We start from the raw sequence: 18,450 nt of genomic DNA, 5'->3' as shown, positions 1-18,450 counted from the left end.
CATCAGTCAGTGGGTGTTGAGAAATTGCACTTGTATTACTTTGCATAATTATTATTATTATTACTACTACTACTATTTTCCCTTCCTCTTCCATTCTACTAAAGCTGTCTTTTTCTAAACACACATGTTTTATCTGTTTTCTGATTGTCTCTCTTATCCCTGTGGGCAAGTGAGTGAATGGCTGCGTGGTCTTCAGCTGCCTGCCAGGTTAAACCAAAACACACAGAAACAACTTAGTTCAAACAGTCTTACATGCACACAATCTAAAATAGCAGTTAATGATGATGTGAAATCAATTGGAACTCATAGCCAGGGAAACGGATTTTGGTTACAGAGAAAGATTATAAAGCTCAGATGAGCTTTGAAAAACAAATAAATTTTAATATAATAAATAAAAGTGGCCTGGAGTTAGAAATTAAATTAGAAAGCATTTTTGAAGGCTTAATTATGATGCAGGTAGGAAAGAAGTGGTCTGTTTGGGTGACCACAAATATATTTCAGAAATAGTGACAAATGAATACAAGAAATTAGTGATCAAGAGATATCTGCTGCCTTTTACCATTGTTCTATGAAACACAAGAAAAATAGAAAGGTTGCACTCAAAGACACACTTGATCTTCCATATTCTGCATTCAGTGAAAAAGAGCATCCACTTTACATCTTAATTCATCACTTGCTGAAGTGAACACAAGTCAGGAACACAGCATAGCACTGGTTAATTGTTGCATGTTTCCCTTCACATTCATAAAAAGTAAAAATATAAGTAGGCATTTTTTCATCTTTTTTTTCTCCCTTCTAAAACTAATAGAGAAGCACATGGAAATAGCCTCCAGATAACAAAGTTGAATCTGACAATGGCATAGAGATTAACACCTCCAATTTAAATTAAAAGATGTAATCACAGACTTATGCTGTTTGTGTCCTAGCATGATCATAGAATCATGGAATGGTTTGGGTTGGAAGGGACCTTAAAGATCATCTTGTTCCAATTCCCTGATATGTGCAGGAAACCTTCCAGTAGTCCAGGTTGCTCAGAACCCCATCCAGCCTGGATGTGAGGATGGAAAGTTCACAGCTTCTCTGGGCAGCCTCTGCCAGAGCCTCCCAATCCTTAGAGTAAAGGATTTCTTCCTGATATCTAAACCTACCCTCTTTCAGCTCAAGGCCACTCCCCCTTGCCCTATCACTACTAGCCCTTGTAAAAAGGTCCCTCTCTGTCTCTCTACTAGATTCCTTTCAGATACTGGAAGGCTCCTCTAAAGTCTCTCCAGAGCCTTCTCTACCCCAGACTAAACAGCTCCAACTCTCAGAGTCTGTCCTCATAGGAGAGGTGCCCCAGCCCAGGGGGGCCTCATGGGCCCTCCTCTGCACTCATTCCAACAGTCAGCATTTTTCTTTTTTGCTGAGGACCCCAGAGCTGGGCACAGGACTCCAGGCAGGGTCTCAGCAGAGCAGAGGGTGAAAATCCCTTCAGCCTGCTGCCCACACTGCTTCTGATGCAGCCCAGGGCACAGCTGGCTTTCAGGGCTGTGAGTGCACACTATTGTGTTGCGCTTTTTGTCCACAAACATCCCTTCTCACCAGGGCTGCTTTCAGTCCATTCTCTGCCCAGCCTGTATTTGTGATTGGATTGCCCCAACACAGGTGCAGGACCTTGCACTTGGCCTTGTTGAACTTCATGAGGTTCACAGAGGCCCCCTCTCAAGCCTGTCAGGGTCCCTCTGGGTGGCATCCCTTCCCTTCAGCAAGTCTACTGTACCACACAGCTTGGTGCTGTCAGCAGCTTGCTGAGGGTGCACTCAATTCCTCTGTCTATGCAAAAGGCAAAGACGTCCTGTGTAAAGGATTTCTAACTCCAGAGACCAAAGCTATACAAGCTGAATATTCAAAATTCCTGAATAAAGAGGCACAGGGGTTAGTTGAGCCCATTTTGAGTGGACACATGAATGAGTTCTGTTGTTCTTAGCTAATTTCAACAAACAATGTAAATCAAACATCATTCCAGATCACCCCAATGTCCTTACTTGGGCTAATGATTTTTGCCCTTTCATTTGGCACTCATGTTTTTTTTAACATCTGCTTTTGTTTCCAGCATTGAAACCTTCTGCCTATTTTATTACGGAAACTATGATATCTTCAGTTTGAGACATCAGTGATCTCAGTAGTACTTAGAGACAAGGTATATAATAAATCAAAACTAAAATCACAATTGAGAATATATAAATATTTATAGATGGTTATGAAAATTTCTTTTAAAATTAACATGTATTTGTTCACAAGAATTCTATCTTCCTACTGCTCAATAGCTCCTTTATAAAAGGTCCAGGTTGCTTAAACTTATATAACACAAAGTCTTTTTCAGTGAGCAAATGAAAAAAAATCTTTTTCTACTACATCGCTTGGGCAGTGTGAAGTAATTCCAAAGTCTGACTTATCAAAGGCAGAATCAGGAAGATTCTGCCCAGAAGGGAACCATTTTTATTTCACCTGTCTTAGGTAGAAAGAAAGCCTCTCTTAGTTTTTGAGTTGTATTGACACAAAGGAGTTGATCTAGGCTCCACATCTGTTCATTTGGCAAAGGAAGCAAAAATGCTATTGCAAAATTTCAGACAAAACTAAAATCACACATACAAAGTTATGACAAAAATAACATCTGAGAGAAAGAGATAGGAGAAATATATCAAAAGGGGAACATGCTTTAGAGTGATGACTTTAAAAGAATAAACCAATTCAATATACATCTGTGCAAAGGTAACAGAGGTAATTCAGCATATTTCTGCAGAGCAGCAAAGGTTATCAGACAGTGTCAGGAGACTTCTGTAAAAGATGCAGAATGGGAAACAGGTGCTATTAGTTACAGAGATTTTTCTCAAGGTGTTAATGTAGCTCACTTAGGATCTGGCCGTCATCTGACACTATAATAGATCAGTGACCTTAGAGAGTTAGAACATAATGAAATTTGAATTAAGAAATTAAGCTTCACAGACACTCATTTCATTGACTTGATTTTAATAAACCCTTTACAAATGCTGTCCTGCTTTTGACACTCATGAATATGAGTGGTCAGATTTGGGATGTGGAAATGTCAGCAAATCCTCTCAGCAATACCCTGGCAATCCACTTCCATAGTGGCATATTGTTCCTCTGCTGTCATTCCATTGCCTAACCAAAGGGTGGATGCTTGTCAAAGCAGCCTGATGTCCATGGAAATTAAGGACCAAAGCAAAGCAATTAAATTCTTGAATATTTTTTTTTCTGTGGTTAATCTAGAAAAGCTTGTTTTGTTCATGAGGAACAGATTGAGCTTCTCCTCTGTCATAAAAAACAATATTGTTTTAGAAAAATATTCTAGGAGTAACTCGCAGCTCTATAGTAACAGAGAAAACCACAGGTAGAAATAAAGCAAAATGACAATAAAGTACCTTGTGCGGGGCAAGAAATTTTTCAGAAATTAAGGAGAAAATGTTAATTGAAAGACTACTGGTTTGTATTTGTCTATATGCTCTTGGATTTTATCAAAATGCCACTTTTAGTAACTATTTTCTTATCTAGGCAATACACTTTAAAGAGCTTTATAATAATTAATTACTTACTTTCTGGATACTTGTATCCTCAGTAAGGTACCTGAGCCTCAGATCAGAGCTCTCTCTCAACAGTATAACAGTCATAGCATGCTTATTAAGGAGACCTTGTATTTCCAAGCAATCACTTTAGAAGCTTCACTAAAAGAAAAGAATGTGCAAGAAGACTTGGTAAGATTAGTGTGCACAAGCAATGCCATGCATTAGGTATGTAGCAGAAGAAAACCAACTTGCATGTGAGACAAAACTGTGACAACAATGCAAATATATCCTCCATTTTCTGTCCTTGTGTACTCACTGCAGGTCTGACTGGTAATCACACACACCATAGGTCTTGGAACTCCAGTGGTGTGACCTAAGATCCTCTGTGAAACAGCAGCAAACTGTGTCTGCATATGAGGCTAAATTATGGACTAAGGTTGGTTTTCATCCCTGTGAAATTTTCACACCCAAATATCTCTCTAGCTAAAAAGGGATTTTTGTCACATATCAATCCTGAAAGCTTCAGGACACCAAATACCCAGGCAAATAAGAATGGATGAGAATGCAAAGGCTGGTACCTACCTTTCTGCCCTCCACGCAGCGCTGAAGCTCGGGCTTGGCCAGCACAGAGTGTCGGCAGCCGTGGGGCTGCCACGTTATTGCTCTCCAGTCACAGGTCCTGTTGTCAGAGCAGCTCAGGCAGGGGACAATCCACTGCCCTGGAAAACAGCAGTGAATGTCAGCACCTCCTCTGGATTCTTCTGAGTGGTTTTATTACACAGGAAGCAAGACATTTTTGCATATTTTACTCATGTATGAGTAAAAAAACCCTCATAAGGGAGTTTCCCCTAAATTAAATGCCCTCCAATCCTTTGAAGAGATTATTTCCTGTCACTGTGTTATGCCCTTTTCATTTAGTTAGGGTGGGAGTCTTTTCCTTTTCCTGAAAGAGCTGCAAATGCTCAAATTTGACAGGCATTTGTGTGTTCATTTCTCACTCCATGTTGTCTTTCTTGTAGCAACTTGTCCTTTCTCAACAGAAGGGATATGAGAAAGACAAAATGGGTGAGGAGGTTGAATGCAAACAGAAAATATTCATATTCAGACATGTCTGAAGATTAATTCTCATCTACAAAGAAACACCTAAAGGTGGGATGTATGGTTGAGAGCAACTGATATCAAAATGAAGCAAGATTAAGACTTTCCTTCCAAAATACTATTTTTTTAAAATTTGTGAGAATTCAGAGGACTGTCCCAGACTACACAAATAAATTTCAGAAGATGAGAGTAAAGTGAAATTAATAACATGTGATTTATTAGAGCCTGATCTTATTTACAAAAATGATTTTGAAGATTAGGAGCACAAATTGATCAGTGAGTTTTAGTAATCCCTTATCTAAAGTTAAATGGTTTTGTTATTTTGATTTTCTAAAACTATTCCTCTTCAAAATCCTACTAGAAGCTTGCAGGATTTAATTTCTGATGGAAGACAGAAAACTTTTGAGTTGCCTTTGTATTCAAATGAACAAAAGAAACTATTTTTCTAAATCTTGTAAGTGCACAGTGCTGACAGCATCTCCCAGTGCCTACGAAACTGCCAGCAAAACCGTCTTTTGTTCAGATCAGATGGCCTTAGAGTCTGTCCCCACCACCACTGTCAGGCAGCTGTGTCTGATGGGCTGCTGCTGCACAGGAAACCACAGCAAAAAACCCCAAGGCAGCGTTTTTACATTTCACCTGGCCAGGGGCTGAGGGGAAGGCTCAGCAAAGAAACCCTGGAGGAGCCTCATGGCCTTGGGAGAGTCAGCTGCTACCTCAGGAGCAAGAGAATTTCCAGGAGGCAGCCTGTGCTTCCACTTAGGCAGAAGTCCAAGTGACTCTGTTTTGGAAAGTAGCAGGGTGAGTAATCTCACCAGATAAAGAAATCCTTCTAAATAAAATTGAGATTTTTTTTGTATGGGAGCCCCCACGGGTACATCTAAGGCACAAATACATCCCACAGTGCCACAACAACATGATACCAATTTCTGTGTACCCTGCAGAGCTGCCCCTATTCTGCCCTGCGCAGAACACACACCACCCTCAGATGCACTTGTTGATTTGGAGAAAACTATAGCATACTGAACCTACCCAAAGCCCTGGACACTGGCTTGGAGCACGCTGTGGTTCAGTGAGCATAACCCAGCTTCCCCTGCTCCCATGGGCATGGGTGCCTTGTGGAGGCTGTGCTGGGCAAGCAGCCCAGTTCACAGCATGGACAGAGGCAGGAGGGACACCTGGGAACATGGTGGGAGGGTGCAAGCAGGAAGATGGAGATATCCCATGCTTCTTGCTCAGAGGAGTTTCAAACTTGCATTTTCTGCATCCTAATCACGCAGCCGTTAGAGGAAACATTCCCCACTCAATTAAGGACCACTTTAAAGTTCAAAATTCATTAGGACAGGAAAATAGCATGCTTGTAACCTGGTAATTTTTGTATGACAAGAGAGATCTGAACTTTGGTCCCTAAGAGAGATCCTATGTAGAATTTTTATCAAAGAGTTACATTGAAGATTTATCTGAAGTTACAAAGTGGATAATCAGGTTCTGAAGCAGGGAGTTCTCTTCCAAATGAATACCCTCCTCTTCTGGGACACCAGAGGCTGAATTTAGGCAATTTGTCTTGCTGTAGCCTGCCAGTGCTGGCTGTTGTGAGTCCCTTACTCATGCTGACCCTCCCTTGGCTTTGAGGTCCCTTGCTCCAGGCTGTGGTCTCCTGGCCACCGCTGGGGCCACAAATACTTTGACCCTCCAAGATTTCTATTGCCACTTGTGGATCTGTCTGTTGGCTTCCACTGTGCAATCCCTGCCTGAATGGTCATTCCCAGCTTCACAGCAGTCTCATGAGGAAATAAGAGTACCAGGTCTCCAATAACCCAGTAATAGGTGCCATGCCAGCACTTTGTATCTTTTGACTAACAGAGCAGGGACAGAATGGTTGGTTGGTTTGGAGTCTGGACTAAGACCCTGCCACCACTGTAGAGGTCTTAATAAATAATCTGAGCGATGTTTCAGGTAGTGACCTATATTTTAAAATTATATGAAAACTCAGTATTTTTTCCTGATGTTGTAATTTTTCTTTCAACCCAAATATATAAAAGTTCTGGCAATGTCTAAAACATATGCGACTCTTCATCTTATGGAATTTTCTTTTAAACATCCCATACTTTTACGAAGAGATTTGGTTTAAGGTAATAAACTAGAAAAGTAGAACTATATAAAATTAATATTGAGGAGCCAAAATATCTGAATAATAAAAGTTTAAACCTTGGCAACTGAAGGTGATAAGTAACTTTTGAAAAGCTTCTTTTAAACAGTTTAGTTTATGTTCAATAGCTCCCTAGGTATATTAATGAAAAACATAGATCAATTTTTGGCATAGGCTAAAGGTTAGTGGCAAATTTAAAAATATTTGAGAACATGGATATATGGAGATAAATTAGTATTTTTAGCAAGCACTAGCATTTAATGCTAACAGAATAATTCCTGGTTTTGTATTTACATAGGTGTTTTAATGATGCATGAAAATTTATGCATTTTAAATCCAACTATTATGAACTTTTCCTGTTGCAATTTCCCAACAGTTGGTCAATGCATTGTTAACCTTCAAAAATAGGACTGTGTTAAAAGATAAAATGAATCACATAAAAAAGAAGACAACATTAAAAAATTGCAAACAATATTAGTTTGGAAATTAGGCTTATTTTCTATAGCAGTTTTAAGTTGCTCTTACCCACTTCTCTAAGTCAGCAGCACATAATGCAGCTTTCAGCACCATTTCAATCAGGCAGCATTTTGTGGTGCTTCAGGCAAGAGCATTAACACTGGCTCTATCAGGCAAGGGCAGGTTTACCAACAATTAAGTGAATGAGAGCAAGAGAGACATACTGTTAGTTTCTTCACAAACTAAAAATTGGCATAATCAAACTTTTATGAAAACCTGTAGGTAGGAGGTTTCCACAGGAAGGGTGAAAGCTGGATTTTTGGCTCATTAGAGTAGTTATCAGTTGCAAACATAAATCTTCTGCTTAAGATATGAGATTAAACATTGCCAATACTCCCTAAATCTGTTCTCATAAAATGACATGAAATGAAATAAACTTTCAAAATAATTAGTTAGGATTGCTTACTTTCCATTTAAAAAATATTAGCCTAAAATCAAAAGTTTTAACCAATAACAGCTGTATACTTAATTTGATAGTTTTGCTTTTTCTTTCAGCCTCTTTCATTTATCCTTTTACATTGTCATAGCCACAATTAAACGTATTTTGCTTTCAAATTTAAAATCAAGGTTTTTTATAGTGCCAAGCAATCATCACTGTAAAGAGAAAATACTATTCTAGATTGGTAAATCAAAATCTAAATATTTAACCTACACTTATGCTAATTTTTTGATTTATGACTGCTTTACTTTTGTATTTGGTGGTTATTTGGTACCCTAAGACCTTCAAAAAGCTTTTTCTCTAAGAATAGGCTATGGAATTATTTTTCTTTATGTTCTAGCTGTATTTATGAAAAAGACAAAAGTAAAAACTATGTTTTAAAAGGATGACTTTCTACAGAATAAATAGCTTTAGGCTATGGACTTACGTCCAAACTGAGATTTACTCCTTGTAACCAAGGGACTCATTCATTTATTTGGACATCAATTTATGTCTCTGCTGGATCCAAATCCAGACACAGCTGTTGAATGCAGAGAAAGATCACACAGAATTATTTTACACTAGATACAGTTGTCGGAAGAATGGACAGTGGGATATAATTAAAACATATGCATCACAGCAACAGAAAATTAGAAGTGATATCTGTGATATCTGTGATATCTTACACACCAGATTTTGTTACTGCTGCAAACCACATTTCTACAGACTGCAGTAACCTGATTCACCTGCAGGAATTTAGCACAAGTTGAGTTCTCATGGTCTCTTTTAGTTCTCTTCCTCTCTTTCCCTCTGAGAAGTCAAACGCAGTTAATGTCTCCTGACTTCTGTATTATTGGTAATGCAACAATATTGAACAAAGAGCTAATTTTGATATGATAGCTTGGTTCAAACCAGATGTGAATCAAAGGAGAACTTCTGAAAGAAAGAAGATTTTTTTGGTAGGTAAATCATAATTTCATTCCGTGATGTAAAATGAAGGAAAGACATTTCCTCTGTTGTATATTCCAATTTGCATTTATTGATTATAAGAGGGACAGAGAGAGAGAGAGAGACAGAGAGAGACACAGAGAGAGAAATTGTATAAATTAAGTGTATATTTGGGAAGATGCTGAGCTTCCTTTAAAGGACAGTGCCATGGTGACTAAGAGAGGAGGAAGTCACTTCTGTGTTTGGCTGGACCCTGAATTACTGTCTCTGCTCTACATCAAAGGATTAGAAATGAGTCATGAAACCCTGGCTGTACTGAACTATAAAGCAGCCTTCTAAATTTTAGCATTATTGTCAGAAGAAGTAAGGTGATATCTTTATCTCTGCTGCTCCACCTCTGCCCTGTAGATGGCTTGAGGACATTGTATGACACCTACTTTTGCAGAATTTTTGAGTTATAGTCTAAGGGGAAATGACATGGCTTGGCTTCTCTGAAAATTAAACTTATTTAAGAAATATTAGTACTTTAGCAGGGAATTTGCCATTCTTCACTGCCAGGACTGGTACATCATTTGGCTGCTACGAATTTGGAATTATTAGTTCAATTTATTGTGCATAGGTTAGTGCATGTCCATAGCAAAGAGTTAATATTGTTTCTAGTTTTTCTTTGATGAGGTGCATGATTTAATTTTCAGAAAAAAGGGGCATAAAGTACAAACCTTTTGTGTCTCCAGCTTCACAGGTCTTAAACACTGTCTGTGAAATTGCTGAGAGGTATTCATGAGAGAGAGGCTGCAAGCCACAGGACTCCTCTGGGCGAATTTTGGAACCACAGTCCTGAAATAAATAGAATCTGTGAAAATGACAGCACTGTGCCCATCCACATCACCTTGAAATCCTCTGCAAGAGTAAAAAAGTTATTTGGGATACTTTCAAAATTAGTTCATCCTTAGCTCTTCAATATATATTTTAATATATAATTTAGAATCCTTTTTCCATTCAGACAAAGGTTTTGCAATAAATTATCCCAATCCACAGTAAACATACAAGATACTACATTTGCTAAAGACATAGGAAAATAGATTAAGGCAAACATAAATACTTTTCACGTAACATCACTTTGTCTCTACATATTATATAATCTCTACCTATTTGCCCTTAGGAATTTTGTATGCCTATTTGTAGTCATATGGGATTCATTTCTGTGATGAAATGCCCCAAAATAGCTTCAGGAGATACAGGTGCTTAAAGGAAAAAAAATCTATTTTCTGAAATGGTACTAAGATGAATTTCACAACCGTTACATCTTCACCGTTGCCATGAAATTATGCTACATCTAAGATGCTGTGCCTAAATTGCACCAATGAGCAAAAGACAATTGAGTTCTAATAGAGTCAAGGTACTGCCAGTTAGGAGAATATGTGCCACTGCACACAGTAATATGAACAGATAGCAATATGAACACATCTTGGAATTTTGTAAATACTGGTGGTTCTTGATTATGCAATCAAAAGACAAGATGAAATAGTTGTCTCACAATTATTCTGATCTCATTGAAGTCCATGGTGGTGAAAAAAAAATTAAAAGAAGAAAATCTTCCCAGTGACTTCAGAGGTTTATGGCAGTATTTGTGCATAAATAAGCCATAAAACAGTGGTTACTTGTGGGTTGTCCTGTTCTCTGCTTGATCTCTAACTAGGGAAAACTGTAATGACAAAATGAATGGCACAGTATCTTCTAGTATTAATCTGTGTTTTGGAGTCTCTGGGTCTGGACATGCTGTAAACCTATTTAACAGTATAACTCAACTAACATTAACATCAAAAAGTTCCTACCTTACAGTAAAACAATTTGCACAGGACTTCACAAGAGAGACCCAAATTCCTGAATGTGCTGTCATTCCCCTCAACATAGTGCCATAAAATAACAGGGATTTAGTTTCTTGTTCCTTCTGCCCAGAGTGTGTTTAAGCAAACAAAATTTTATATTAATCCCATTTATTGGGCAATACCATTAACAATAATTTTATGTGGCTGGGTTTTTGCTAATTACAACCAACATGCAGGGAGCTATGTAACTGATTCCTTTTGACTTTGTTGTGTTTTCAAAGTAAAGAACACTGCTTGCATTTAATTTGTAATTCACATCTAAACTGTCATGTCAGGAGATTGTGAATCCCTGAACAAGACTTATTTGTTTCATTTTTACCTTTGTAGGAGACCATCACTGACATATTTAATATAATATGCAAAATGAATCTGTGGCAGCTAGAGATTTACTGCAGCTCCATAAATATATGGGACACTGAGGGTTTTTCTAAATGCATGTAGATTTTTTATTGTTTTCTTCAGGTTCTGTGGTGACATGACATCCTTATTTCCTTGCCCAAAGATGAAACATCTTGTGATCCTAGTATGTTTACAAAAGATACTCATGGCAAAGATGAGAGCCAGACATGTAAACTTAAATGATAGTTGTGGCTCTGTGTCTGCTCTTCCTGCAAACCTTCATTCTTAGAAGGGAGACATTAAAATACCCTTGTAATTTCTGGATTAGAATCAAAAGAAAAGTTCCCTTGCATTATGTACTTTAGTGCACATTTAGGATTGACTATAAGATCTGTGTGGCTTTTTGCTAGTAAACTTTCTTTTATCTTTATGGAAGATTTTCTGGACACTAGCAAATAAAAGAGGAATAAAGCTTTCTTCTGTACATCTACATAGCTTTTAAACAACATCAGTTGATACTTAGAGAGTGAACATTTCTGGAGTCCATCTACTATGTGAAATGACAATTTCCTTGTCTCTTTCAGATCACACTATAGTGAACTGATTCTTCATAATGTTTTAGTGTTTAAGAGATGAAACAAGATTTACAAGGCTGTTACACTACTGAGTTTTCTCAGTTATTACCTTCAAATTATTTGAGGCTATTAGTTCATGGTATTTAATTTATTTATAGTCTGGGTGCTTAATTTAATAAGAATTTTGTTTGTTTAGTTCACCTTTGAATAACCAATAACTATATTTCCTCTCAATTATGTACTTATGCATATACATATACATACACAGCTTTACTCAGACATATAAAAATAGTAAAAAAAAATCATAACTGTACACTTTCAAAATTACACAGGAAGAGACGGAGATGAACAAAGCATTATAAAGCTGACCCACACTCATGCAGCTGATGTCATGGGATGAATGTTGTACAGTGAAGACCATTGTAGATGCAGTAATGGTTCAGATTCAGAAATCTAATTTAACCATTAATGGATTTTTAATTGCTGAGGTACCTTTTTCACCACCTCCACCTTAATGAAAAATGATTACTGTGAAACTGCAGTAAAAGAAAAGAAGGCAAGGAGCCCTTGACTTTCCTGGGAGAAGTCACACTATCAGGGAAAAAAATGTCCATCTGTGTTTATTTTAGCAGTTGGTGCTCCAGCAGTAACAAAGCACCGCAACAAAAATAAAGTTACTTTTAAGATTTACACCTGCTGCTACCTATCAGCTCAAGAAGGCATTTTTAAATACAAAGGAAGGCTTTTCAGTATTTTTATGGAATAATCCAACTCTGTTCATCAGTAGGAGATCAGGAATGATACAAAAAGCTGAGATACTGGTCATGTTGTCAGGGCATTAGAGAAGAGTTTGATACCTGGATAAAGTACAGCCATCAGTCTTAATTGCTTTTAAGTTCTTAATTGTGCTATTCATGCTGTTACTATAATTGATATTATTGTTTCTTAAGAATAGAAGCATACTTTAAATTACATGATTTTTCTCATTCACAAATTTCTGCAGGTAAAATTTCTTTGAGAATAATGTCACATGCTTTAACCAGTGACTGAAGATTGTCATAACTACAGAGTACCTTTACTAACTGCTAAAAATTTTGAAAATCCCAGTAGATGCCTTTCCACAAAGACTTAAAGCACTTGCTATTTATATGGACAAATAAATTTCATTCTGACAATACAGCAGATGCAGTGTCTTCCTCAGCACTCAGAATGCTAACCTCAGAGAAAGCTATGAAACTGTTTCAAGAAAATATTACAAGTTGCATAACACTAGTTTAGTATCTTTTATGTGCATAGGGAATATAAAAGGATCCTTTTAATCTATGAGGGATTTTGATTCAATTCCATTTTATATGCACATCGGTTAGACCCTATCTGCCTTCCTGCACCCAAACAGTTAAAGTGCTGCATCTGTGAGCCGTAGAACAAAATTATTCACATGAGACCTAAAAAGCATGACTCTTAATTTAACAAAGTCTTGTGAATTATCATTCTGAACAGCTCAGAGATCCAGCAGAATCAGTTGAACCAAGATAACTGAATGCGAAATCCAACTCCAATTCCATTAGGAACAGAATATCAGAAACTTAAATTTTGGAAACTGTTTCAAAATGTACCTAATTATAATTACAGAGGGGTTGTTGGGGTTTTTTTCAGTATTTGTAGTTAACATCTGTATGGATTTTTCAAGTGCTTTCTTAGTGAACATGTTTTCCTCATAAAGCTAATTTTCCCAAGCAAGAACAGTGATGATTTCCAGCTTGTATGCTTTATAAACAAAGTACACAAAGCAAGAAAGAAAAGGAATTAAAAGAATTTAGTATTTACTCCTCCCTAAAAGGAAGATAAAACAGGAACAAGAAATAGTAGATAAAAGAGGCATTTTGTTGTTTATGTTCTGGTGTTTTTCAGCTTAAAAAGTGATACAATAATGTTGACCTGGAGTCTTTAAGAGCTGCATCAGTTTTCAATTCCTTTTTTGTCCTCTTCTCTGCATCTATCTTTTTAACTGCAAGCTCTGAATGTGAACTAACTTGAATTTTGCCAAGCCCACTATCTGAAAATGAGGAATAGCTGGAGAAAACTATGTGCTTTGACAGTGCAAAAAGTAAATGTTTTAAGTGATAACAAAGGGAATTACTACATATTTATTGTTCTCTCAATAAAGTGCTGAGGTGACCCTGAATTTTTTTCCCTGGTAATTAGGTAAAAAATGTTCAATATTGGCTGGGAACTTCTACAGTCTTGTGGCTGTTTATAAGGAGCATTCATCTCCACCCTGCCATGCTCAGGGTATATGGCATTCACAGATCACACTGCAGAAAGATCTGTACTCTAAGCCTCCTAACTGCAAGAAGCACTTGAGCTCAGGCCTTTTCCCTTTGATTTAGGCTATGACCTTTATATCACAGCCATGACAAACACAGCAGAACTTCTCAGACTGAAAAATTATCACTACAATCAGGAAGTATGAAAAGGGATAAGAGAAAGAATGAACGAAAAGCGTTACTGTTCCTTCATGATTTCTTAAGTTGAAATACTCTGACAATGAATGCATTGCATTGAAAAAGCATGTTAGCCTAGGACTTGGTACAGTGAGCTATACATCTGCCAACACTATTGTTGAAGCTGCTTTTCACAGTAAGCAAGGCTTTCAGATATGAATTCAGTGCTTCAGGGTATACTGTAACAAAAGTACTTCTCATTTCTAGCACCAAATCCTTTAGATGGTGAAGTACATTTATTAACTTTTTTTTTTATTTAGGGCCTGGGGCACACTAAGGTTAGGATTTTGAGGAGAGATTTAGGATGTTTGAGTCCAATTCACAACTCTGCCTCTTATTTTCTGTATCTTGGAGTTCCATCCAACAGTATTCATCCTTGCAATGTATCCTCTCAAAACCCTCATTCAGTTGCCATCCTCCTAAGTGCCTAATTTTCTTGTCTTGAGCATAGGCAAAGCCACCCACAGCTCACAGAGATATATAAGTTGGCCCCTTCAGCACTAACAGAGTTTAAAAATACCTTTGCCCACAATGCTTGATAATAGGTGTTCTCAGGATATTAGTGGGAGTGTGAAGTGCATAAAGCAGTAATTGGTATTTTCCTTGTAGAACATTTCCCTGTGATATAGAAAACACAGGGAAATGTTTTTATAGAAAAAACTGTTCAAACACAGTTTCCCTTTGAACTGACTGGCAGCAGAGATTTCAGTTCAAGCTCCCAATGTTTTCCCTCCAGCCAGGGGGCTGCAGGGTATTCTGGTCAGTTCTGTCTCAGGCTCTCACAAGGAAGCTGGTTGCATTTGCTTTGAACACACAACTAAATGCTGACTTGTAAAGAGCCTTGGACCCACTGTGTCCATAGTCTAGGTGTGCATAAGGAACACAGGCTGAAACTGGATGGAGGGAGCACCATTAGGGGCCTATTAACTGCTGTGTGAGAAAGGACAGACTGAAGTTGGTACTGATATCCCTGAGAGATCTTGTGGCAATTCAAAGTGGAGGAGAGGTTCTCCTGTATAACCTAAGATTAGATGTATAATTCCCATAGAAAGGTAAATCTAAGATGCTTTCATTTCCATATCATTGTCTCTGGGGGAATATATCTGACTCCCTAATCACTTTGTTGGCACATAGAAAATCTTCTCAAGATTTACAAATGGAACACTTCTATTTCAGGTTTAACAAAGGGCTGTACCCAAATATTTTTTTCTTCCTGTGTGTGTGTGTGTTTGTGTGTGCTTTCTTCCCCCTAGTTATATATGATGTTCTACTAGAAAAAACATTGAACCTTTCTCTGCAAGCTTTATCTCACCAACAGTCCCTCCACAGTACATAATGAGCCTAGTTACACTGCTTGGACATGTTCTGTTTCCCTAGACCTCAAGATCCCTAAATCTGTCTCCAACTGATTGCCCTGGACTCTCCTCAACATTACCTGAACATCAGAAAAGGAATGCAACACTGATTTCTTTTTTTAGCAAAATATTAATCATGAATAGCAAACCTGGTGACTGCCAAACAGGATGAAAAAGAATGGAATTCTGCAAGATCAGTTCAACAGAACCACTGGTTCTGTTTCTTTTGCTTCCTTTATGTGACCAAAAAAGAAAGGAACATCAGTATTTCCTCTCTTACTCTAATTTTTCTAAGCTGAGCTTAAAGGGGCCCAAAGGGCTGAAAGGGTATTAGTGAGCTATGGATAGACTGGAAACAAGATTTCAAAGTGTAATGTAATGTATGTAATGTTGGCTTCAGGGCAACTTAAAATGTTTTTTGTTTAAGGAATTGCTTCACACACTGTTTTATACAGAAATTCACTTCTCCATGGTATGGTATGTATTGGAATACACATCACAGCCACACATGGTCTGAGGAATATTGAGAAAGCCATTTATACAGGCTCAGAAACACCAGGTAGAAGACTTCTGAAACTGTTTTCCCAGACAATGCCAAAAAAACCTGCAAGTTACTGCCTTTAGTGTAAAGACAGAGTCTACATAACCATGGAAGCTTCACTCTAAAGGAAACTACACTTGTGTGGCTAACAGGAGGAATTTCCCTTTACACATCCACAGTCTGCACTGACTGCAGAGCAGCCACGGGCTCTGGTGCTGCCTGTCTCTAATGATGGCCCAGGGAACACACAGGGTCGGGATCCTCAGAGCAGTCCTGTTCAACACTTGATTCATTTCAGTCGATTCCCAAGAGCCAAACACCCTCCACTTTAGACAACAATATCACTGGTGAAAGGACCCACTCTTGCTCACTGGTGAGAGTGTTCCAAATGGTTTGTCTGCTCAAGCATGAACTGAAAAATATCACCCAGCTACACACAGACAGTCAGGGGGACACGAGGCCCCCATTGGGTCACACTTGAGCCTGGGGACACATTTTCTATGGAAGGCCATCTCATCCACTACCACTTCTCATCTGGAAGGTGTCAAGAAGAAAAGAGGCACCTGAAATAAGCATGTGCTCATTGCAATGACCCCGCTCTGGGCAGGGTTGATCTCTACATCTTGAGCTTTCCCAGCAGCTCAGTGAGAGGCAGGTCATAGTGCCTGGCAATCTTGCAAGCAGCTGCCTTACCCTTCTTTATTTGGCTCTGTTTTTAAAGTGACCTTCAATAAAGAAGCCATCTCTGATAAAGAATCAATCTCTGAGGCTTTTCTGGCCAAAGATCAGACCCTTCTCTTATTAAGACATTAGGCTGCTTGCTTAAGTCAGTCAAGAGACCTTGAGAAAGTATATTTTTAGATAGAGGACATTTACACAAATCTTCCTAGCTTTAACCAGAAAATACACAATGAAAAATCTATTACTGATGTACAGTTTAGGCAATGTTGACTATACAACAAATGTGAGGGCTAAAACTAAGAATATGTAAATGACACTAGAGAAAGTACCTGTGCAAGTGACTGGACACATGGGCAGTGCATGGATAGGTCTCCATCCAACACTGTCCATAAGTCCAGCTGCAGCTACTTTTATTCAGAATGTGCTCTATAAGCCCATGGTAGTGCAGAAAGTATGACTATGACTTTATGTATGAAAGAGACTCAGATGATGATAAGATTAAAGAAGTGATGGAGTTTTTTTCTCCTTTCTTCCTCTTCAGTTGAAAGCTTTGGTAAAAATAAAATTGCTTGAAAGGAATTAAGTCAACATCATTTGAGACTAAAGTTTCTTGGAAAACAGTCATAACGGTGACTATCAAAACAGAAAAAAAACCATTTACAGACAGAATCTGGTTATCATTTATGCTTCCCTTATACCACACTGTGGCTTACCATAAAAAATAATGAAGGACTGATTTGACTTTGAAAATCATTATGTATTTCACTCAAAAGAGCCTTTGAGTTAGAATATTTTCATTGATGTCTAATAGCTGTGACCAGCACTAAATTTCACATATTCCCAGATACTCATTTAATATACACAGCTGGGACACAGAAGTAAGATGGGTACGTTTATTTTCCTAGAACACCTAAAAATCTAGCCATGTAGTGATTTATTTTCTAAACTATAATGGGTTTGAAAGTGACTCTAATGAATTTGCAGCATACTGGCTGCTATAATCACAGAAGTGAATATAATGGATTTTTACTAACCATGATCTCTTTTAAAAGATACTGATTAAAGGTTTGCCTTCTGGTGGACAGCAGACTGAAAATGCAGGCTTACAGCTTGATGGCTCGCTGAACAGACTGCATGCAGGTAGCTCTCACACATGGACAGAAACAGATTGCAAGCAGGTAGTGCCAAATAAGCAAGCTGGAGTTAGAATTTGCCATGCTTTCTCCAACAGCCTTCTTGCAGTAATTTACTACAAGTACTTTTCATTCAGCTAAAGTAATCCAGCAGTCAGTAGTTGAACAAGACCTCCCTCAAAAAAACCAACAACTTCTGAAAATCAAATTATGTGCTTAATGACTATATTTATTCTGTTGCACAAGGCATGGTAAGGGATGCTGAGCTGAAGTCTTGCTTTGATAAATATTGAGATCACATTAGTACTGAGATGGGACATAGTGGAAATAGAAATTAAAAAAAAAAAAAAAAAAACCTTAAGAATAAACATTTAGGCTCTGTCAACAAGGTATTAAGGCAGTTAATTACATCTTATTGGACACAGAATTTTCCCTGACCTATAAAAATACCTTCATACAGAAATTCACTCTCCCTTATAGGGAGACATCTGGAAGATTTCTGTGATTTACTTCAGGTCTGGGGAGCAAAGAGGACACTAAAAATGCAGCCAGCTTAGCACAACAAAGATAATTGAATCAAAGTGACTCAGATTGTTTCCACTGAGATGTTAGAAACATGTTAACTACTGTTTTTCTCATAAGGATAGAGGTTACACTTGGATCTGGGCAATGTTCCCAGCCCAGGTGAAACTCACTCACCAAGATTCATCACTTCAAAGAAATAACTCTCTGTAGAGCTGT

The 18,450-nt window shown here is 37.9% G+C and overlaps 1 protein-coding gene across 2 annotated transcripts in view; it reads right to left on the bottom strand.

Annotated features, from left to right (window-relative positions):
• The window catches only part of CPED1 (cadherin like and PC-esterase domain containing 1), a 141,151-nt gene that overhangs the window by 14,742 nt on the left and 107,959 nt on the right, over positions 1–18,450 (bottom strand). For both annotated transcript variants that reach the window (XM_064702711.1, XM_064702710.1), the window contains exons 17-18: positions 9,412–9,529; positions 4,146–4,282 (exon numbers count right to left, since the gene is read on the bottom strand). In XM_064702711.1, the coding sequence (XP_064558781.1) occupies positions 4,146–4,282; positions 9,412–9,529 (255 nt within the window). The remainder of the gene's footprint in view (positions 1–4,145; positions 4,283–9,411; positions 9,530–18,450) is intronic.

The sequence above is a fragment of the Zonotrichia leucophrys genome, chromosome 1A (genome assembly GCF_028769735.1).
Source record: "Zonotrichia leucophrys gambelii isolate GWCS_2022_RI chromosome 1A, RI_Zleu_2.0, whole genome shotgun sequence".
Classification (NCBI taxonomy): domain Eukaryota; kingdom Metazoa; phylum Chordata; class Aves; order Passeriformes; family Passerellidae; genus Zonotrichia; species Zonotrichia leucophrys.
Note: the sequence above shows the minus strand (reverse complement) of the source record. Positions and strands in the feature narration are given on the sequence as shown.